At 42.6% G+C, this 24,298-nt stretch overlaps 1 protein-coding gene across 2 annotated transcripts in view; it reads right to left on the bottom strand.

The window, feature by feature from the left end:
• The window catches only part of LOC115086921 (stonin-1-like), a 76,034-nt gene that overhangs the window by 15,624 nt on the left and 36,112 nt on the right, over positions 1 to 24,298 (bottom strand). The window contains exons 2-3 of one of the 2 annotated variants that reach the window (XM_029593393.1): positions 9,263 to 11,185; positions 5,728 to 5,814 (exon numbers count right to left, since the gene is read on the bottom strand). In XM_029593393.1, the coding sequence (XP_029449253.1) occupies positions 5,728 to 5,814; positions 9,263 to 11,185 (2,010 nt within the window). The remainder of the gene's footprint in view (positions 1 to 5,727; positions 5,815 to 9,262; positions 11,186 to 24,298) is intronic. The other variant, XM_029593394.1, reaches the window with a different exon arrangement.

The raw sequence follows: 24,298 nt of genomic DNA, 5'->3' as shown, positions 1-24,298 counted from the left end.
TCCTTATGGATAGTTAGATCCTCTCTCTATGGAAATCCATATGGACACTAAAAATAAAAAAACCCTTTCAAAAAGCTTGAAATTGCATAGAAAAATCTTCTTTAGAGGAATGTTATGGTTGTTATACAACACACAGAAAAAAATGTAAACGTTCAGAATTATGGCCATCAAACAGCCATAACTCAGCATCCATTTGTACAGTCATTACAACACACATGGAACAGCTCCCCTATGAGGAAAGGCTGAACAGGTTAGGGCTGTTCAGCTTGGAGAAGAGACGGCTGAGGGGGGATATGAGAGAGGTCTTTAAGATCATGAGAGGTCTTGAACGGGTAGATGTGACTCGGTTATTTACACTTTCGAATAATAGAAGGACTAGGGGGCATTCCATGAAGTTAGCAAGTAGCACATTTAAGACTAATCGGATAAAATTCTTTTTCACTCAATGCACAATAAAGCTCTGGAATTTGTTGCCAGAGGATGTGGTTAGTGCAGTTAGTGTAGCTGGGTTCAAAAAAGGTTTGGATAAGTTCTTGCAGGAGAAGTCCATTAATGGCTATTAATCAATTATACTTAAGGAATAGCCACTGCTATTAATTGCATCAGTAGCATGGGATCTTCTTAGTGTTTGGGTAATTGCCAGGTTTTTGTGTCCTGGTTTGGCCTCTGTTGGAAACAGGGTGCTGGGCTCGATGGACCCTTGGTCTGACCCAGCATGGCAATTTCTTATGTTCTTATGTGTACGATATTACGCAGCGACTTCAATCAAAGGTGATTACAATTTTTTTTACATTTAAAAGTACAGAGGATAACAGAATCGAAATGTTCCTTTAACAAAGCTATTCCTAAAAAATGTAATTGAATTTACAGGAGACCAGGAACTGTCACGAGAAATAGATTGAGAGGTTGCAGACTTAAATCTCTCCAATTTTTCTTCCGAGCAAAAAACTTCAGAACTTGCATTTCCATACTAAAACTGACCACAACCTGGCCTTACCATGAAATGGGGCTTTAAGGAGATCCATTGCCCTTTGATGTCCAATTGTATCCATTTGAGGCACCCCTACCGGGTCTGGCCCCTAGATGCCACCATCCCTGCCCTTAGTAGGAACCATCCATCCCTTCAGGGCCTCCCACCAGGAAGCTTTAGATTGGGTGACTCGGTGTTATTCAGCCCAACCATTTTAGCACTCAGGGGGTTCAGTTAGAGAGGGCAGCTGCAGAGTAAAGATGTAAATTTTTTTCCACACTCTGGTAGGGCCTCCCAGCCTTGCTTTAAGTTTTCTTTCAGAGGGGATACCTCACCATACACTCCCTGCCGGACTGTCCTTTTCTCTTTAAGTTACAAAGAGATCGGTTGCTGAGCCCGACACCCATTAGGGCAAAAGGGCTCTCACCAGGGGACCATAGCCCTGCGAGCCTGCTCTAAACCCTAGGCAGGCAAGCACCCGTGATGGATCCTCCTGCGAGGGACGGCGAAGGCTAGAAGAGGAGTTCTGTTTTGAGAGGACTTGATTTCGTCCTGATCCTCTGTGGAAAGTCATCCTCATTGGCCATGCTCAAGGAATGGAGGTTGAAGACCAGTGAGCCCATTCACAACCTGAATGTGGCAAGCATCTGTGACAGCATGAACACTGGTTTAGGAAGATGTATGAAGGAGCTTTGGACTCGTGAGTTAGAGGGGAAGTGCCTACTGGGACTGCAGTGCCGAGGAATAGCCTGATCCCACAGATTTTTCCACAAGAAAAAAAATCACCTGAAGTAACAGCTAAAGATAAAGGAACAGCATAAATGAAGAAAGGACAAAAGAAGGAGAACCCATCCAGATTTCCACCCAAGGAATCAGGACAGGCTGGGTGCCCACAGGAAAGACGATGCCTAGAGGTAGGATTTTTGCAAAACAAAGGGGACCCCTTCAATAGGATTCCCACACTGCCACTGGGAGAGTTATGCACATTTAAGATCACCATGGGCTCTACCCAGAAGTCTGTGATAAGGACACCTACCTACACAGAAAGAAACTCTGTATCTACAGTCAGACGTATATTCATCATTTTGGACAAATGGACTTAAAATAAAGTTTATTGATTAATAAAGTTAAATAAACACCCAGACCTGGTCTTGCCTGAGTCCTCAAAGCCTCTCACCACATGGGAAGCACCTAAAGTACAGCACACGCGTGCTGACGACCTTCCTTCATCATCTGGGCCATAAGTGTAAAAAGAATCCCCCCCCCCCAGGGATTAAGAGTCAGCGTGGGAGTGAATGGTTAGCTGGAGCAGCCCCCGAAGGTTACAAACACGATTGTGTGCCCTTGGAACTAAACAGCCCGGGTGTAAGGGTTACACATTATTAATTTATATAAGATGTTATGGAATTCAGAATGGTTTCATTCCAAAGAGAAGCAGTGCCCCTTCTTACATGCATCTCACCTGTATTCAGATCATCATGGGAAAGCTTCTCAGACCATCCTAAGCAGAGAAGTTTATAGAGGTCTTGCCTTTCATCAAATGAGGTTCCTCTGCTACATATTAGCTCTCTTACGTTACCCTTGATTGATAGAAAACCTGTGTATGCTGTGCAGTATTTTGTGTTCAAATTGTGGAAACTTTCCTTTCAGGTTAGTGCTAAATAAATTTACTAAGAAGCACAACAGATGGTTTGTGTTTCACTTGTAGAAGTTGTTATATTTCTATATATGTATACCTGTGTAAAATCTGTGAAGTTATTTAGATTGTATTAGCTTGGCACTAAAAGCTTAATAGAAATGTAAACATTATGCTATAAGCTTGTAAAGTTGCATTAGTCCTGCATGGACCCCGGGAGGAGGCAGCAAACCTATGCAATCAAACAGGATAGATACAGGCCAGAGGCCAGTGGACTCCCAAAAGCTGTGGAGCCAGAAGAATAAAGAAGACGATTACTTCAGGAACCAAACAAGTAAGTTGCAAATAAAGTCTGAACTCTATGGAAAAGGATGGGGCAATTAGAAAATTCCTAATTACAAAAAAATTGTAAAGAAAAATGTTCATTTGCATTCTTTTAATGAATACGGCATCTAATATTATTTTTCTGGTTGATGAAGAAACAACTTTCCAGCATAAGTTACACGAATAAAGTTATATTTTTGGTTAAAACAAAGAACTGTTTCTCCTGTGTGTTGCATCAAATGGGATTTGAGGGATTGTTTTTCAATGCGATTCGGCTCTTATATCAGGCTCCGGAGGCCACTGTCATAGCGAATGGGTCCAAATCTGACGCCTTTCCTGTCACCAGGGGCACCAGACAAGGCTACCCACTTTCCCCCCTCCTGTTTGTCCTACAGCTTGAACCCTTATTACAAACGATTCAATTGGCCAAGGAAGTCAAGGGCTTACGGTTACAATCTACCACATTTAAGTATGCCGCATTTGCGGACGACATTTTAGTCTTCCCCACGGATCCCCGTAGGTCCCTACTTCAACAAATATGGGCCTTTGGGATCTTTTCTGGCTTCTGTTTAAATTTGCTTAAGTCTATGGCACTTGCTTATCCAGAAACCTTACAGCAGGAGTGGGGAGACGACTTCCCACTTGCATGGGCAGATACCTCGTTTAGTTATCTTGGGATCACTATTCCCCGTGTGCTTTTGCACCTGTATAAATTAAATGTGTTCCCATTACTGTGAAGCACCCAAGACAAGTTGCTCTCTTGGACGCGCTTACCATTATCTTTAGGGGGCAGAGTTCACCTGTTTAAAATGAGCATCTTGCCTAAGTGGCTGTATCTTTTCCAGAATTTGCCCTTGCAGTTGTGTAGTGTGGAGCTGCAGCAGCTTGATAAAGCCCAGAGACATTTTTACTGGCGGGGGGGGGGGGGGGGGGGAGGGAGGGCTCGGATCTCTTTGGCCTGGTTGCGGGAGAGATGGGGAAGGGGGGGGGGGTGTCTTAGTGTTCCTGACATGGCGCTTTACAATTTGGCCAACAATCTTAGAGTAGTAAGAGATTGGCTGTTGGACTCATCCACGGTTATCAGTCTCTCCGCGGACATAGAATTGGCCTCTCCTCTCTCCCTTAAATTTGTTCTACAAGCCCCAGCCACTTCCCTTCCGACTTTTCTGGTGCAGAATGCTCTCACTCGGCCGATTCACACCTCTTGGCTGTGGCTCTCACGATTGCTGCAAATACATCGTGTCTGTGCTTATTTTTTGCCCATTCGAGGTAATCCAGATTTTTCTCCTGGATCCCAGTCAGCTATGCTTCAGGGGTGGGGTGATAAGGGGATCCACTTGCTGGGCCATGTGTTGACACCTGAAGGTCAGAGAGATTTATGCCCTGTCTGCTAAGGCAGTTTTCCCCTATTTGCAGCTTCAACACTATGTTGGCTCTCTCCCCCCTCCTGCCTGACAGGCTTCTCATTTCAGGTCCCTAGACACTAATTTTCTCTTTTGAGAAAGATAAGACTCCTTCGCTATCGCAGTATTATCAATTCCTTGAACAACTGATGGTTCAGGATCCCTGTGCTACTTTGGTTGACCGTTGGAATGGAGATGGGGTTTTTACGGTCACTCTGCCTATACTTAAAATGTGTTTTAAATGAGTATCCCAACTCTCAGTGAATTATTTCAGAGAAATGCAATGTAAATTTTTGTGTCGAAGCTATGTCTCGGCTCAAGGGGCCTTCCACTTACGAATTTCCTCGTCCTCAGCGTGTGTGCGATGCAGTAGCTCTCCTGGCATGTTGTCCCATGCTTTTTGGCTGTGTCCTGCTATACATAGTCTCTGGTCCCAGGTGGTTCATTACCTTGAAACTTTGCTGGAAGTACATATCCCCTTTCTCACCCTTATGGCTGCTTTTTGGTTGCATTTCTCCTCTACGGATCCGGGGCTTGGGATCTCGTTTGCTTATTCACAAAGCTTGTTTAGTGGTTAAGAAGGTTATCCTGGTGCATTGGAGGGAGGACCTACCCCCTTCTTATTGGAGTTGGCGCAATAGCTTTCATCGTATGATGCTTCTGGACTCAGCTGGGATGCACAGCTCTCCCCGTCATAAGAAATGATTCCTGGACATCTGGGACTTCTACCTGCAATCTCTACCACAACGTTCTCGTAGCTCTATTCTTAATGAGTGATGTATTGTCGACGTCTTCCTGAGGACTTGTATATGTCTTTCAAGGTGGACATTCCTTCTCACACAAGGACGCTGATTTGACCCATTTTCCCAAGGGTTGGGACTGGGGGGGGGGGGCAGGGGGGTGCGAATTATACTGTTGGATTATGACTCGTCATCAGAAAGGGGCTCAGTAAACCGCCACTCTCTATTATTGTATGGTTATTATAAAATAATAAAAACCGTTTTCAATTAAATGTCTTTTTTTAAGCTTCACTCTTGTAACTAGCTTGAACCCCTTAGAGCAGCTACTCTTGCAAGAGTCAAATTACTCCACTCACTTGATCTGCTGGTCCATACTGATTACATCACCATAAATTACAACTTACACACAACGCATAAACTAGTCAAATTCCATACCATCGTGTGTTATACCTTCAAACATGTAATCGAGAGGAATTGCAGTAAAAGCTGCTTAAATAGTTATCAAGTACTGAAGGTATGCTCCCCATTAAAAGGTGGATTTTAAAAGCCCATTGCACACATCAATTATGGGATGTGCGAATATGTTGGGCCGACACACACAGAGCGGATTTTAAAAGCCGACGGGATATGCACATATGTGCTGCTGCGTGTTACCTGCAGGAACTCTCCCGATGGCGTCGGCGTTTTCCCCAACAGGATACATGGGCTCAATACCTAAGCTTGGCTTCAGATCCTCAGATACTAATGAACAAACACACACAGTTTTAGAGGGAACTGCAATCCATGGTCTATGATCAAGACCAGTAAAAGGTTGTTTAACACCCTAATCAGCTTCAAAATTTGCTGCCTTCTTCAAACACTACTTTTCATATTTCCTTTCCAAACACAAAAGCATGCCCAGGAGGGGGAGGAGGCAGGGCCACAGGGACTGTAAGCATACAATGTCTCTTAATCTCCATGTTCATGCATAAACAGCCACTGATGTATAACTTGGACCCTAATGCAGAGAGAAGCAGCAGGGGTGGCTTTTGTAGGCCATGGAGTGGAGACTCGTCATCCTAAATGGCTGCCTAATTGGATTATGCCAGTCCTGCTTTTGCTACCTAAGGGCAGTTGCTGCAATGACTATGCTAGATGGGTAATGGGGGGTGAACCTGGGTGGGAACAGTTGAAGGCTCCCAACGGTGCATTAGCTCCAGTAAAGATCAGTTCAGACTAAGCTCAAAGCACAAAAGAGCAGGCAAAAAAAAAATCAATTTTGATAACTTTTTTTCCCACTAAAAGAGGTGCAGTGGAACAGCCACATGACTACTACTCATTGCTCTTCATTCAGTAATAGCATACACAGAAGAAGCAGATCCCATTATAATTTGTTGTATCTTCAGTACAAACCAAACGTCTACAGACTCTATTCATTTCAGAGGCAAGTAAAGCTGCAATTAAAATTCAATGTTAGGAATCCATGAAGTAGAAAAATATGCAATTTTCACTCATAGGAAGCGTGAACTCTGCAAACAAGCCAAGACAGTGTAGCCTGAAGAAATTTAGTAATAAAGGCATTAAATACTGAACTCATAGCTCATGAACAGATGGCTATAGTTGGCTAAAAACTGCAGATGGCTATTGCACTACAAGAATATTATTCAAATCTGCATAGTGTTAGCAATTACTCTATTGATGAATATTGTTTATAGAAAATACTTTTCAAACCAGATTTTAATTATTTCATTCCTTTGATGCTTGAAGTGCAAAATATATTGCAACCAACAGAAACTCAGAAACTGCAACCAACACAAGGTCAAAGGCAATTCAAGACTAGGGTTTACAACAGCTTGGTATTCAACCCATGTCCTTATCTCTACTCTGAGAAAAAGGTTGAAGCAGGAGTCCAACCAATCAAGAATTCAGAGAGAGCCATGGGGTCAATACCATATCATTTGCTTACCAGCATCTGTCTTTCCTTTAAGAGCCTCAAGATGGCGATGGCAGACTTAGGTTGAATTTAGCCTCCAAGCTAGGCATCATCTCAACTCATGGTAGTGTTTTTTTTTGCCATCCCAAGAAAAGTGAAAACAACCTAACAAGTTCAAACTCTCTGCTTTTGAATTATTTGAAGCTGTAGCCCTCATGCTTGCCCCAAAGATTGTTCTTCCTAAACAAGCATGCAACTGTTAAAATGTCAAAACAAATAAAGAAATCTAGGTTTCTATGCTTCAAAAATCAAGAGGTGTGCAAAACGTTATGGACAGAGGCAAATCTCTACAGGACATAACTAACAATCCTCCGAGCCGGCTCAAATACCTTTCTAACAGCCATGGGTTGAATATTTCTAGAGGTCATATATTGAGGTCAGAAATTTGGCAGAAAAGAGGTCCTAATGAATGAATAACAGATAGCTGCAATATTTCTGAACTTTGATTGGATTGCATATTTTTGAGGTATGGAAAGAAGGTGATTTAAAATTAGTTAAGAGGGGTTTTGCCTCTTAAGATGAACCATTTTAGTTTAATCCTACACAGCTTATAAAAAAAAAACAAAAAAACAAACCGCTAGACTAACTGGAGTAATTTTTGATATTGAAGAACAGATTCTGGAGACAGCAGGTGGAATCATTTTTGTAACTCTATGACCAGGCCAACAAATGCTGCAATCAGGTCAATGCTGTAGCTATTCCATTCTCCTCCCTCCCATCTCTAATCCCTTATTCCCATACACAGAAACTCATCACCCTCCAAGGGTCTACCTCTCTAAACTCATTCCTGAACCTGAGCCTCCCCATCTTACTGCAGATATCTAATCACAGTTTTTGTTACTTAGCGAATATAGTGTTCATACTACAAGAAAAAAGCACAAGGCCTGTGGACTGGTTAACATACCTAACATTTCATAACTGACACATCTATCAGAACTCTGGCTAAAGGATGCAAGTGTGTGTCCCTAAAAAACATTAGTAACATTGGTACACAACCAGCAAAATTAGTACCATTCTTTTTTTTTGTTGGGGTGGGGGGTACCTTCTACTACCCTCAGTAGTTTCTGCCACCTTTGTCATGCCGTAGACAGTCACACCCATGCAGCCCTGAACCCTTTGCCAACCACAGAGCTAAAAAATGTTGCTACTTTGTAATGTACCCATAGTACTACTAGTAAGGCTTCCACTATAATGGCAGCTATACTCCCTGGGCATGACTGCACCACCTTCTCGTGGTACCCAGGCTCAACTAACCAGGACAAGAGATCCATTCCTGAGTTACAGAGCTGACGCTTTACTACCATTCTTATAGATATCTTTACATGTTCTGAGAATAAACAAGATTACATCCTAGATTGATGATCTAGAAATTATATAATGAGACATTTCTAATATGTTCATTACTTATTTAGAAAAGGTTATAATCAAGTGACATAAAAAGAGGCCAACTGCTAATTCTGAGAGAGTCTAGAATAGTGTTTCCCAAAGCTTTCCCGGAGGCACACGTAACTAGTCGGGTTTTCAGGATATCCATAATGAATATACACGAGATAGATTTACATACATTGGAGAACCAGAGTATGCAAATCTATCACGCATATTCATTGTGGAAATCTTGAAAACCCAACTAGCTAGGTGTGCCTCTTGGAGAGGGTTGGGAAACACTAGTTTAGTGTTAACTGTGCACGGTCTATACCTTAATATTCATTATAAGATCCAACCTGCTGGAGGGAATATATATCATCATCATGTTGGGTAGACATGTGATAAATGCACTTCTTGGAATGGACTATGAGAAAGCAGGTGTAGTCTGAACATTTCTAAGGGAGATCTGTTAGACTCACTCTCAGATGCTCCCTGAATGATGTTTGTCATACCCTCTTCCCATTCCCTCCCCTCCCCCCAGCTGAAAATACAATGAGCTAAGAGCTCATCTTTGTAGAGATGGGAAAGGTCCTTTATATTCAAAGATCAGGCCTCAATCAACTCCATATATTATTTAAAACATGGGCTACATCAGTGAATATGTACAAGACAAATCTGCATAGACTACATCCATTGTATGCAAATCTATCTCATGCATATTCTTTGTGGAGATTCTGAAAACCAGACTGCCAGGATATGTCCCAAGGACTGGGTTGAAAACCACTGGGCTACAACATATATGGAATCCTTCAAAAGGGAAAAAGAATTTCTATTATTCTGTGAAATATTTACTTGAATTTTTATCAGGAAGTCGGTCTGTCTTCCACACAATGGCTCTGTATGCATTCTCATATTTTGCTGTTCCAACTGTAACTTGTATTATTGGTTCAGAATCTGTTTCATACACAGAACCAAGGCATGCTCTTCTGTTCATTTTAGCTTTTAAGGACTTTTGCCTATGAAGATTCACTGTCCAGAGTGCTTTAATCCACTGTGCAGGAACTGGAAAATGTATGGTAATATTTTCACAGTACTTCATAGAATTTAAAGTGCTGGGAGACATATTTAAGAATGCTTGCAACTCTACATATGCTCCCTGGACAACTACAGCAGTTTTAACAGAAAAGGGAAGGTCTCCATTGTGTAGAGCCTTGAAACGCATCAATTCCAACCTACAGGCATCAAGAGGAGTAAACTTAATAATCCTTGTTTTCTCAAACTCATGAACTTTAACGCATTTATGAAAATAATAATCAAGAATTTCAATCCACGTTGTGCTTGTCTCTTTTTCAAGATAGCCGTCCTCTTGTTTTTGGAGTTCAAGGTCATTTAAAGTCAAAAAGCATTCAGTGTTATTGTTCACAAAACACAAACAAAACACTTGGGTGATTACTGAATTTTCTACTAATTTTCCTTCTTTAGTTATTTTGCCCCAGAAGTTGTCCACTATTTCTAGTACCATTTCTTGTTCCTCATAATGTTTCTTCGGTTTAGAGATAACAGGAAGCATCAACAGTTCTTCTTCAACTGTTATGAGAAAGTCAGTGAAATCATTGTAATCTGAGGTTCCCAACTTTAACATCTGTTCAATTTCTGCTTCATGGACTACGTCCACTTTGGGGTGGTATTTCCTTTTCTCTGCATAAGACACATGCTCAATCTTTACAGTATGGATCTTCCCTGAAACACTAAAGTTTTCTAGTTTTGGTTCAGAAAGTTTACAGTATGGGTGAAGCTGGAATTCGCGGAATGGTTTTTCAATGCCTCTCTCATAGTACATTTGTAAGATTCCTCCAGTTATGATTTTAAGGTAGATAGGACCCCATTGTCGAGACGACATCATATTTTTTTTCTCAGGAATTCTCAACATGAAAGGCCACCCATCTTTCTTTTGGCTTCGGAAGAGACTGTGTGGGACAAATGATGGAGTATTATCTCCTGAATGCATGCACTGTGTAGACACATCTCCTGCAGTATCCAGATTATCAGTTGCCAAATGTTCAAGCTTTTCACATACATAATTGAAAGAACATGGATTCAGGATTTTCTGGTTAATGCATGTTTCTCGCTCCTTGGGACTGTTGGCTTTAATATACTGTTTCTCTTTTCCTTCTTTGCCGTCTGTGAAGTGCATGTCAGACAATGTCTTGCTGGATGCACACCCTTCATTCCAAAATGGACTTGTGAAAGCAAAGTCATGCTGAAAATCTGACTCGGAATGATGTCCAGAATTACTACAGCTTTTGTGTTTAGAAGAACTTGCTTCATTTGTGTTTTCAGATATTGAAGAACCCGATGAAAGGTCTGTGCCAGGTGAGGCAAGAGGGATGACAGTTGAAGATGTCTCAGGAATAGGATAAAGGATGTGAATGCCTGATTTGGGAGTGAAGAGGCCTCCTGGATAGTCTTTGATGGGTGTAGAAAGAGGAGAGTTGCTGGGAGGCCCGGGACTTAGGTACAGGTCAACTATAGGAGAAGAAAGTGGAGTATTGCCTGTAGATGAAGACACACTCGAAGGTTCATGGGCATTGGAAAGAGTAAGCTTAAGTCCATTGGGTTTGGAAATACAAGCTTCAACTGGAAAAATTTGAGATTTCTTAGGTGATTGAAAATGTGGCTCTTCATCAAAAGTGACCCAGTTTGTTGGATTAGTTGAACACATCTTATAGGAGGAAGAAACTTGATGCACTTGTGAAAATATCACTTGTGAATTGCCTGTTAAGGAAAAAAACACAAAAATGAATACTATGACTGAGACAAAAGAGCATTTGTCAATATATTGATACAAGTCCACTGTGAGTCTGAATTCATATTATGTCATTACTCAGTATTAAACACCACAAATCAGATAAAGATTTAAGACTAAGAGTGCAAACTCTATGGCTCAGGTAGCAAGTACTGCACACTGCCAAGCAGAAGGTCCACAGCTGAATTTCTGGGTTAAGTCTTCCAATCCCCTAGGTTGGCTGGAGTTGGGGATGCTACAGAGGCAGCATTCACAGCCTAGGGGGTGTCATCACCATTGCTTATAGGGTGACATCTAATGGCTGGATTCATGGCCCATGATGGCAGGGTTCCTGAAGGAGCCTTGGTGCATGGCCCCTTGCCCAGCATCATCACTGCAAGTATTAGATTAAATGTAAATTAGGAAGGGACATAAAACAGGGGGAAAATAATCCCAGATTGTTGCAAAGGAAGGGTCATGGTGCCAGATCCCAACCCTAGTTCCTATTGAACTAGAAGTTCAAAGGTAAAAAATAATTGCAAAGGGGCCAATGTACTAACCCGTGAGTGGGTTTGCAGGAATGCAAATTTTTTCTTCCAATACTGGATCATTTAATTTTTTTGTGGCAAATTCCATGCAGAATATCACGCAAAAACATAACTACACCTCTCTGAGATGTAATTAAGTTTAACAAAAAAAAATGCATTTTTGCACATTTTTTAATATAAATTTAAGCATGTAAACTGGGGAACCAAACTGCTTTGTGTAATCATGCAACTCACTACCTATTTTGCATAGCATGTCGCAAAAGTAAAATTACATATGAAGAACAACAAAGAGAGGATACAAAACTTTGCAAACAAATTGCATGCATTTGGCATTTTTTTGCACAGTAAAACATTTGCAAAGCACAACACAGCTTCATAAATTGGCCTTGAGGGGAGAAATCCTGTATCTGTATGGAAGGAATAAAACTGGTGGAGTACACATTTCTCTGTTGGATTTTTTTTTATACAATATATAAACCCATCACATTTAAAGTCCCTAATTTTATGCAGCAAACCCTAACTGTTGGCCTAATAATTTATTTATATTTAACTCACGCCTTTTTAATTGGTAGCTCAAGACAAGTTACCTTCATGTGCAGTAGGTATTTCCCTGTCCCTAGGGGTCTTACAATCAGGGAGCCTAACTTCCAAACCTATTCACAGTACAGCATTTGCGTGATTAAGTGGGCATGTGGACAGTAATGCTAGTATTTTATAAACTGTGCGTCAGGGCTACATAGTTTATAAAATACCATGTAGTTCTGCTTCAAAAGTGTGTGTGTATTTTTCAGTACATGCAAATATTTCTAATGCAATAAAAGATATACTTTCTCTACCTATTATATAAACATATGTGCATATATTCTAGGTGTGCAAAAAAATATATGTACGTGCAATAACCCCGAGTTACATGAGGAAGCAGATATTTTCTAAAATATTCATGTATACCATTTTGAAAATACTTGCAAACTTATTTGAAAATCACCAGTTTGCTGATACCTCCCCAGTTCACCAAGGCCATCTCCAGTTTACCTAGATCCTCTAGCACTCCACTCTGAGCCCTAGACCTCCCATCCTAAAAACTGTAGCCAATAAGTCCGATTTCACTTGCGCCCGTCAATTAGTAGGTGTAAAAAAGTTTCATCTGAAATGAACTTAGCACTCAATGATAAAAAAACGGAAATTTTATACATCTGCCCAAAATTAAGTCCATTGAAGGAACTTGAAATATTGGAAGCTGCAAAAGTTTATCCTATCACTTTGGATGTTCAAGATTTGGGAATAACACTAGATTGTGAAGTAAGCCTCAAAAAATGGATAAATAATACAGTTAGAGATGGATACTTTAAGTTGAATATCTTAAAGAGAGTAAAACATCTTTTATACCTCAACGATTTTAGGACAATTTTACAAGCATTGATTTTTACTAAATTAGACTACTGTAACACTCTTCTACTGGGCCTTCCTGCTAGCACTATACGACCGCTACAGCTTTTGCAGAATTCAGCCGCTAGGGTATTGACTAACACAAAGAAATATGATCACATCACCCCTGTATTGAAAGAGCTTCATTGGCTCCCTATGGGATACAGATCACAATACAAAGCACTTGCATTAATGCATAAATCCCTTTACAACGAGAAAGTTGTCTGGTTAAATGCAGCACTACATTTTCATGTACCAGCACGAGTAACCAGATCTGCAAACACCGGGCTACTACCAATTCCGACAATAAAATCTGCTCATAAGAACACTGTACGAGAGAGAGCTTTATCCATTGCCGGGCCCATCTTATGGAACACATTACCACCGCAGCTGAGGATGGAAACGGATATCAGTTTTTAAAAAAAGAAGTCAAAACCTGGCTTTTTAACCAAGCTTTTAACAACAAGGATTGACTCTGCTGTATTTATTTCTTTTATTATAACTTTTAGCGGTATACTTTGTATATTTTTAGGATGGGTTTTATTTTATTTTAGCTTTTTGTGAGATAGATATGTGGAAGATTTTATATTTTAAATGAATTTGTTTTACATGTTATTTCCCTTTTATATGCAAATGTAGTAACCAACATTTGATTTATGATGTAAACCGATGTGATATGTATTGACATGAATGCCGGTATACAAAAATCATTAAACATTAAAAGTGTATTAATAAGTTTTGTAATGTATATGCATCTCTCTCTTACAAAACAGCAACTACCGCACATACTTCTGAATCCCATCCTACTACACCCCTAGCCTGCCTGTTTTTCCACTGGTGAAATATACATATAAAATGGAAAATATGTGCGTACCCTCGACATTTATAAAATAGCATATCTGCAAGTATGTGCTATTTATGTGAGCATATGCTATTTTTAAACAGAAAACCCCTTTGAAAATTTTATCCTAAGGTTGTACCTAAGGTTATGGAGGGAGATCGAGCAACAGTGGGATTTGAATCCTGGCTTCCCTGCTCCCTGAATTTATTTACAGAAGGCAATGCTTTTTTGTGCATTACTTTCGAGTTACAATTTGTGTGCTCATTTCTAATAAACTTAGTATCTCTGCTAAGCAGCGCTTACCAAACGCTGCCTCTCTGCATAATCTCAAAGTCATGCCTAGACAGCATGTCCGATATGATCAGCACCTGTAATGCCGGTTCTTCCCCTACCACTCAGGCTTTGAATGCCATCTTTGCAGTGGTGGACGTCTGGGGGCAAACAGTCCTGAGCTCTGTACTAAACCAGAGTCTAGCACCTGGCGACATAATGAACCCACTTAAAGACCACCCCAGACATCTCCCCCCGTAAGAGAGCCCTGCCTCTATAGCTTAAAATGTTCACTGTTTTTCATATTAATCAAAGTTGGACTGAAAAACCCAAAGTGCCTAAGTATGAAAGTTTTGAAACCAGAACTACCTTAAAATTTCCATGTTGTCTTGGAAATGTCTGAACCATTTTAGCTATAATTCTTTTCATCTCATGACTTGATTCACTATAAAGCAAGCTAAAATGTACAAAGAGCCAATATACACCACTGATGTGTGCCTGTTAAATTGTCCTCTCCAGGTGTGGCACTTTGAGAGGGCTGCTGTAACAGAATCCTAGCTGGGTGATGCTTTTTTAAATCCTTCTGTTCAATGTGAAAGTATAATAAATATTAAATGTGAAGGTAGCTGTAGCAGAAGAGGTTTTTTTGCATCATTACTGATGAAAGCAAAGGAAACAGATAACCAACAGGGTGAAAAAGATAAAATTTAAATGACAAAGCACTGCCACCACCAGATTTAATATAGGTTGTTTATCAAATTATGTCAACATGTAGTATAAAGGCTCATGAGTTCATGTATTACCAGGCATTAGTTACTGTATTGTTAGCAGTTAGACAGTACTTATTATAGAAGTCGGTTCCCCTGTCTCATAGTATCAATTTGTTTCTTTATATGATCTGTCAGTGACATGAACTGTATTAATGGTCCTGAGAAGGAAAGAATAACTTACCTAAATACATTGGACAACCGAGAATATTAGATAAATATATATTTTAATTTAGAGCTCCCTCTTCTGGTTAGTGTGTACAGTGTAGGACTGTAAAAAGTGCTTTCGGCATTATGAGACTCCTTTTTAATGAGTCTTGAAGGGAAAAATAAGGTCAAAGATCCCTATTTTTGTCTCATTCTACAATGCACTAGTAGTTTCAGTACTTTGCAAGGCTTGGGCCATTAAGTACAACAGGACATCAGCGGGTTTCAGGCAGAGTAGCACGGGGGGTACTTTTAGCTCCCGTACATATGCAATCACAATACTTAAGGAAAGGCTGTCATGACATTGCTACACACACACACACACAGCCCTACTTTTCAACCAGTTTATAGGGAATGTGAGCAGAATGCAGAATGGTACATTTTACGATGGAGTAATGGAATAGCCTAGTGGTTGAAATTCTGCTGCCGCTCCTTGTGACCTTGGGCAAGTCACTTCACCCTCTAGCGCCTCAGGTACAAACTTAGATTGCGAGCCTTCTGGGGACAGGGAAATACATACAATACCTGAATATAATATACTTTGAAGTGTCTGAAAGGCGGAATATAAATCAAATAAAAATAATCTGAACAGCAGCAGTAAACTCAGACAAAGCATAAAGCAGAGTTGGCTGCCTATAACAGGTGTTCTCTGAGGACAGCAGGATGTCAGTCTTGACACATAGGTGACCTTATCAGATGAAGCCCAGTAGGCGACTGTGACTTCAAAGCTTCTAGAAGCTTTAAACATGCTCCACTGGGCATGTGCAGCCTACTATATATCCACACATGTATAGTATATGGGGCTTCCTCAGAAACTTGGATCTCCAACTCCAAGGGGAGGCAGCCAGGTTTTGTGAGGACTACCATCCTGCTGTCCTCTGAGAACACTTGCTATAGGAAAGCAACTTTGCTTTCTCCAAGGACAAGCAGGATGGAAGTCCTCACACATGGGGAATCCCTAGCAACACACTACCCCGGAACAAAACAAAGAGAAACTAAAAACCATGAACAGCTGAACAGTGCCAACAGGAAAAATATTTTTGATGGTAACAGGCCATTTTAATATATTTCCGTTCTTTTATACGGGGCAACCTGGAAAGAAAACAAGTGGGCCCTAGCTGAGGATGGAGTTGGGTTCAACACCTCAAAGAGACTCCTTCTGCAGGACAGACTGGCCAAACCTACTCTTGCATCAGTAGTTCATGTTCAAACAATAAAGCAGCATAAATGTAGGGTGGCCAGTTTTCAACTGTCAAATTTCCGAGCACTTGGAGATGCTTTAATATCAGCGCTAATGGTGTTTGTGATAGCAAATAAGGACCCATCTAGTCTGCCCAGGTTACTTCTTGCTACCATGGCTTTCCACTCTTGTCATTACAATTAATGATTCTTTGTACTTGTCCGTTGCAGTCTTGAGTTGTTATTGTTTTTGCCTCTATCACCTTCACTGGAAGGTTGTTCCATGTATCCACCACCCTTTCCCTGAGGAAATATTTTATGATGTTACTCCTGAGTCTACCCTACTGGAGCCTCATATTATGACCACTAGTTCTAGAACTTTATTTCAGAAAAGATTTGCTTTTACCAGCCCAGGGGCCAAATTACTGTTTAGTGAAATTTTTAGGCCTGTGATTAAATCGAGAACTGAATTCTTTGGAAGAAACACAGAGTGTAGCCAACACATATTGAATGTAGAATAGTCACCAAAGCGCACACTATACTGTATAATTGCAGGGGCGGCCTGGATGCTAATCTGCAGCTGGAGGGCTAAAATCAGGACATTTCCAAACATTTTAGCCCTCCCTCTTTTTTTCTGTACAGTACCCCAAAAATCTATACAGTCCAGAAAAAATCAGTACAGTTGGCAACCTAACATAAGGGTGTGGAAAGAACACCATGTCAGAGTCTTGCAGATTTCCTCCATGAAGTCCAATCTTAGGTGGGCTACTGATGATACCATGGTTTTGATGCTATGAGGTTTAATATGTCTAACCACATTTAGGCCTGCCTGGGCATAACAGAGGAGATGCAATCTGCTAGCAGCTAGAAACAGTGTGCTGGGTAACAGCAATTACAGATCTGTTAAGGGTCAAAGGAAAAAAAAGGCTGGGTGGATTTTCTGAGGGTTTCAGTCTGCCCTACGTAGAAGACCAAAGCTCTCTTACAATTCAAATTATGCAGTGCTTGTTCACCTCTGTAGATACGTGCCCTAGGAAAAAATAATGGAAGGATGATTGACTGGTTAAGGTGGGAGTCAGACATTACCTTAGGCAAAAACATAGGATGCATGTGCTGAACCACTCTGTTGTGAAAACATTTAGAATAAGGTGGATAAGTCACTAGGTTCACCAACTCTGCGTGCCAAAGTGACTGCCACAAAGGTATGACCTTCCAGGTTAGGTACTCCAGATCACAGGAGTCTAGAGGCTCAAAAGGGAGCTTTCATCAGCTGGATCAGTCCCATTATAAGGTCCCATGATACAGCAGGATGTTTTTGGGAGGCTTCAACCAAAGCAAGCCCCACATGAATCAAACTAAAGGCTATACAGAGATGAGTGTACCTTTTACATGGTGGCGATAGGTGCCATTTGCACTAAGATGAACCCTTACTGAGTTGATCTTAAGACCTGACTTGGAAAGATGCAGAAGATAAAGCAATGGTTTGTATGGAACAGAAGAAAAGGTCTAGGACCTTTCCCTTATACCAAAAGGCAAATCTCCATTTCAAACCATAGGATTTTATGGTGGAATCCTTCCTGAAAGCCTGAATATATGAGTTACGTTCTTCGACAGATTCAGGGGTTGCAAGGTTACCCTCTCAACAGCCAGACTGTGAGGGCCAGGGACCTGATGTTTGGATAACACAACAGCCCCCAATTTTGAGTGATGAGAGTTGGGCAATTCCCCAACCTGACTATATTCTTGACATATCCCATAGGAGTGGAATCCAAATCTCTCTCAGCCACTTAGGAGCTATAAGGATGATAGCTCCTCAGTCAAGTTCTGAATTTTGGCAACATTTTTGCCACTAGAGGAATTGGAGGATATCAATACAGAAGATACTGACCACAATCAAGAGAGAGGCATCTGTGGCTAGCTTGCCTTCTGTCCCTCTTCTACAGCAGAAATTCTGGACTTTTATGTTCAAAGGGGATACAAACAGATCCATCACAGGGTTCCCCACTCACAGAATATCTGGTTTGCTATACCTCTGTCCAGGAACCATTCATGGAGTTCCAGGACTTTACTCAGTCTATCCAGTAGAACATTCTCCTTGTCTTCCAGATATCTGACTTTGAAATCATTTCTTGAGAAATGGCTCAGGCCCACATTTGAATCCCATACCTCTCTGCTCATTAATATAGAACACTGCCACTTGGTCCATTTGGATGACAGTTTTGTTGAGCAACCAATCTCTGAAAGTCCTTAGAGTATCCTACTGCCTTTAGCTCTAGGAAATTTATCTGATGAGGCTTTTCATGAACACATCGTATACTATGGAAGCAGACCGACTCCCCCCCCCCCCCCCCCCCTAGATTAGCTCTGCAGCCCAAGATGGATGCATCTGTGGTTAGGATGATTTGCACTGGAAGAATTTTAAAGTGTAGTACCTTGGCGAGATTAGATTGGAACAGAGTCCTTCAGAGGTTAGGTGATGTGGATGCTCTCGGAGAGCCCAAGTGACTTGCTCCCACTGTGATCTCTGGATATACTGGACTCTTCTCATATGAATATGTGCTAGGGGAGTAACATGGAGTGTTGATGCCATTAAGCCCAACATCCCCACTATGTGATGACCCCCCCCTCTAGATTAGAGGGGGGGGGGGTTCATCTGTGATGAAGTCCGAAACTGTGAAGGATTTCAAAGGGGTGTGGGATAAATACTGTGGATCAATAAAGTCTAGAGCAGAGCTTTCCAAACTTTTCATGTTGGTGACACACTTTTTAGACAAACATAATTTCACGACACGGTAATTCAGTCTACTAGTAAACCAGAGGTTAAAGGTTAAACGAACGAAACATATTTCGACAATTTATGTATGTTTCCTTAAATATATACATAAATAAAATGTTTCACGACACAACCTATCTCATGAAAACCTTAAATTTATATTAAAAATATATATTCCAAGATTCATGTTATTGTTATAATTTATGAGAAACAATAATAAAACAAATTGTCTGTCCCCCACACACTCATCTCTCTCCTCCCCCCAGCACATGTCTGGCCCCCACACACTCATATCTCTCCCCCTCAAGCACATGTCTGCCCCCCCAGCACGTTTGCCCCCCACTCACTCATCTCTCTCCCCCCAGCACATGTCTGGCCCCCACACTCATGTACCTCGTCTTTTTGATTGTTGCCAGTTAAGTGCTTCACTCCCTTCCATGATCACCAGACACTGCTGCTTGCAGTCAGTACTCCTCATGGCCAGGCCTCATCGGCAGCAGCAGCCAATGCAAGGATGGCTGGGCTGGTTCCACCCACCAAGCCCCCCAAAAAAACGCGATTGACAGCAAAAATCACCCAATAATAAGCAACCCATAAACTGAAAAAAAAAGTGAATCTCTAGGAAAAAAAAAGCCCAAACTCGCATCAGAGTTGACCGGGCTTGCGCGACACACCTGCACACTGCAGGCGACACACTAACGTGTCCCGACACACAGTTTGGAAAGCTCTGGTCTAGAGGATTTGAATGAAGAGAAGAGGCATGGGGGTGGCTTGTGGGAATGATGACTACTACATGGAGATGAATATCCTTATTCAATAAACATACACATGGTTAATGTGACTCCAACATTGCTCTATGCTTCAACGGCAAGAGGAAACGTGGAAAAAAGGATTTGCATCCACATAAAAGCAGGGGAGTAGCTTGCTTGTTACGGCGGTTACTACCCAAAACCAAAAATGCCTAATACTTCACTTTCAATGCATATCCAGCATAGCTCTCTGCTTCAACGGCAGGGGGAATGAAGAAAAGATGTTTTATATTCAGACATCTACCAACAAGGACTGAATTACATAGCCGGGGTAAAACAAATAAGCATGGGTGTAGCTTGCTTGTTATGGCGGTTACTACCCCAAATCAAGCCTGATACTTCACTTAGAATACATATCCAGCGCAGCTCACTGCTTCAACGGCAGGGAGAATGAAAGGAGGATTTATATTCAAACAACCAACAAAGACTGAATTCACAGGCTGGATAAACAAGCGTGGGAGAAGCTGGCTTATTACAGCAGTTACTACCCCAAACCAATTAGCTGGTTACTTCACTCAGATGCAGCTCTAGCACTGGGGGTGGAAGGGAAATAGAACCAAAAAAGTTATTTAAAGGGACAAGATAACAGAAAAGTATGAAAAAAAAAAGTGTGAAAGCTTGCTGGGCAGACTGGATGGACCATTTGGCCTTCTTCTGCTGTTATTTCTATGTTTCTATGTGTTGTTAAATATGGAAGACAGTATTGGTGTAGCTAGTGATATTCAGATCCTCCTCTGGCCAAGCACCTCTGTATCTGCATGGTGTTATGATTCAACTTAAAAAACAAGATCACCAGCTGATGGGAGGCAGACAGTGTCTGGGTATTCCAAGGATGCTATGAGAATGAACATGAGCCACAGAATGCATTTTAAGATGCCAGGCATTATACCAGCCCATGCTAGGCAGACTTATGTATGCGCTTGTTTACTGTATACTATAAAACAGTGAACTCTATGTAACTTCTTCAGACTTCATCCAGGACTGGAGTGCGTGAGACTGATGCCTGAGATCACAGAGATTCAGTGCAACTAATCCATGTTGACAACTGAAAGGGTTGCAAGCGTTGGTACTGAACGTTGTGTTGAATCAATGTATTATAGTACTGCATACATATGTGCCTGCTATTCGCTCAGAGATATATGTATAATTGTTACCCTCGTTAATCATGTAGTTAGTAAAATTATCTTACATATTCCACATTGGAGTGTAGTCCTTTCAAATCCTATCTTTGTTAGTGAGGAAGCCTAGCTTAGTCTCTCTGGAATTTGACAATATGTCCATGCCAATACTACTATGTCAATTTTATTCTCTCCACTGTGGATTTCGATGCGATAATCCTCTTCCTGTAGGAGAAAGACGCTTGCCCAAGTCATGTCCAGCAGCACTCCTATAAATGGCAGTTAAGTTGATGGGCTCAAGTTGGATTTGGGGTAGTTGATAATACCCTAGTAATTCCAACACGCAGATGGTTTTGCTCATCAATTCTACAGCACTGCCTTGAGAAGTGCACCTGACCAGCCACTCATCCAGGTAGAGAGACACATGCACCTCCAATTTCTGTAGATACGCAGCTAGCAAGACATTTGGTAAACACTTGTGGTGCTGACACTATGCTAAATGGCAACACATTATTGGGGGTAGTGCTTCCCACCTATGTCTGAGATTTTTCCAGTGAGCTTGAAAGATCTCTCTGTGGGCATAAGCATCCCTTAGGTCTAGAGAGCACAGCCAGTCTTTTTCTAGAAAAGTAATCAGGGTGCCTAAGAAAACCAATGTTCAACTTTTTCCATACTAGGTACTTGTTCAAAGCCCTAAGGTCTAGGATGGGACAGAGTTCCCTTGTTCGTGTTGGCACCATAAAGTATTTGACCAAAATCCCCACCTGTTTCCCCTGGTGGAATGGATTCGACCACACTGGCCTTTTAAAAGGAAAGCTCCTTTAACAGCAGTTCCTGATGCTGAGGAAGATACCAAGCATGCCTCAGAATTCCTTGGAAGCATAATCTATGTCCTGTCCGATTATACTGATGACCCAATTGGCTGGAGTTACTCTAGAACAAAAGGTTGATGTAAAACATCAGCCTTTCTCCAACAAGAAGGTTCTCTGGCACAGATACATGGATCCTGGCTATTCTTCCCCCTGATCCAGTCAAAATCTCATCCCAGGTGCTGTAATGAATGATCGACCACAGGACAGGCCCTTAGCCAGCCTTACTCACCCAACACTGCCACCACCATTATAGCTCCCCAGGGAAGCCTCCAGTCTGCCCCACACATTGAAACCTTCTCTACAGCACAGACATGGCTCGCGGGTTCCCCCAATGCTATCAGCCCCACTCCAGGATGCTGCCTTTAGGTGCGCATGTGTGTCACTGCGCTGCTTATGAAGGTCCCATGGTGGATCGGCACATGATAACGTCGTCAGCACGGCTGGGAATTTAAACCCCAGCCGCCCTCCCTGCCAGTGCCTCAGCAACAGGTCCCCTGCTGTGCTTGTTGCTTTTTGGATCCTTGCCTTGTTCGTGTTAAAGTTCCTGCTCCTTGGTGTGCCTGCTCCAGTTCCTGCACCTTGCTTTCCATCCTTCCTGTCTGGCTCCTGCCTACCTCTTGTTCCTGCCTCCCTGCTCTTTCCCTGGACTGATCTCATGTGCTTGGCCACTGTTTGTTTACTGACACTGCCTAATCACCGCCTGCCCTGACTACTGTTTGAATACCAATGCTGCCTGAATTCCACCTGCCCCAAATAAACTCTGGAATTTGTTGCCAGAGGATGTGGTTAGTGCAGTTAGTATAGCTGTGTTTAAAAAAGGATTGGATAAGTTCTTGGAGAAGTCCATTACCTGCTATTAAGTTCACATAGGGGCGGATTTTAAAACGAGCGCGAATAGCCTACTTTTGTTTGCGCTCCAGGCGCAAACAAAAGTACGCTGGATTTTAGTAGATACGCGCGGAGCCGCGCGTATTCGCTAAAATCCTGGATCGGCGCGCGCCGAGCCGCGCAGCCTACCCCCGTTCCCTCCAAGGCCGCTCCGAAATCGGAGCGACCTCGGAGGGAACTTTCCTTTGCCCTCCTACCTAACCCACCCGCCCGGTCCTGTCTAAACCCCCCCCCCTTACCTTTGTCGGGGGATTTACGCCTCCCGGAGGGAGGCGTAAATCCCTGCGCGTCAGCGGGCCTCCTGCGCTCCGGGACGCGACCTGGGGGCGGGTCCGGAGGGCGCGGCCACGCCCCCGGGCCGCCCTGGGCCGTAGCCACGCCCCCGGAACGCTCCCGACACGCCCCGAAAACGCCGCGCGGTTCTGGCCCGCCCCCCCGACACGCCCCCTCCGAAAACCCCGGGACTTACGCGAGTCCCGGGGCTCTGCGCGCGCCGGTAGGCCTATGTAAAATAGGCTTCCCGGCGCGCAGGGCCCTGCTCGCGTAAATCCGCCCGGTTTTGGGCGGATTTACGCAAGCAGGGCTCTGAAAATCCGCCCCATAGAGAATAGCCACTGCCATTAGCAATGGTTACATGGAATAGACTTAGTTTTTGGGTACTTGCCAGGTTCTTATGGCCTGGATTGGCCACTGTTGGAAACAGGATGCTGGGCTTGATGGACCCTTGGTCTGATCCAGTATGGCATTTTCTTATGTTCTTAAATACGGCCTGTAATCCGACCCCGCCTGACATTCGCTAGTCCCGACCTTGGCCTGGTTATTTACTCTGCCTGTCTGCTCTTCTCGGGACCCTTGCGTAAGTTCTGCCACCCTCAGAACCCAAGGGCTCAACCTGCAGGGGAAGAGGCTGGTAAAGCCTGTCCCAGTTTGGGCGAGTCTGCCTACTGTCAGGCAGCACCAATCCCACCACAGTTAAGGGCTCACACTCCATGACAGATGCTGACTGTGGCTTTTGGGCCCTCTGCTGTCTGGGACGAGAGCGAGATCCCTGTTGATGGTGCTGAGATGGGGTGGGGGGAGGGGGGTGGGAGCAGAGGAAAAACTTCTTGGAGAATAAAAATGCCTTCTTGGCCCCCCTCTCTGAAACTTTCTATTTGAGGAGGGTGAGTCTGGAATGGCAATAAAGATCTGAGTCACTGCTTCCTTGATCGTATCTCAAAAGAGATTCTCTCCATTACAAGGTGCATTGGTGAGCCTTTCTTGGACATCCTATCATAGGTCTGAGGCCTGCAATCCGGCAAGTCTGTGAGTACCAAAACTCACTGCAGAAACCTGTTGCCATTTCAAAAACTAAGGCCAACAAGACTATGTGTTTTCTGTACTCCATACCCTTCTTCACTGGTTTC

This window comes from Rhinatrema bivittatum, chromosome 3 (genome assembly GCF_901001135.1).
Source record: "Rhinatrema bivittatum chromosome 3, aRhiBiv1.1, whole genome shotgun sequence".
Taxonomy (NCBI): domain Eukaryota; kingdom Metazoa; phylum Chordata; class Amphibia; order Gymnophiona; family Rhinatrematidae; genus Rhinatrema; species Rhinatrema bivittatum.
Note: the sequence above shows the minus strand (reverse complement) of the source record. Positions and strands in the feature narration are given on the sequence as shown.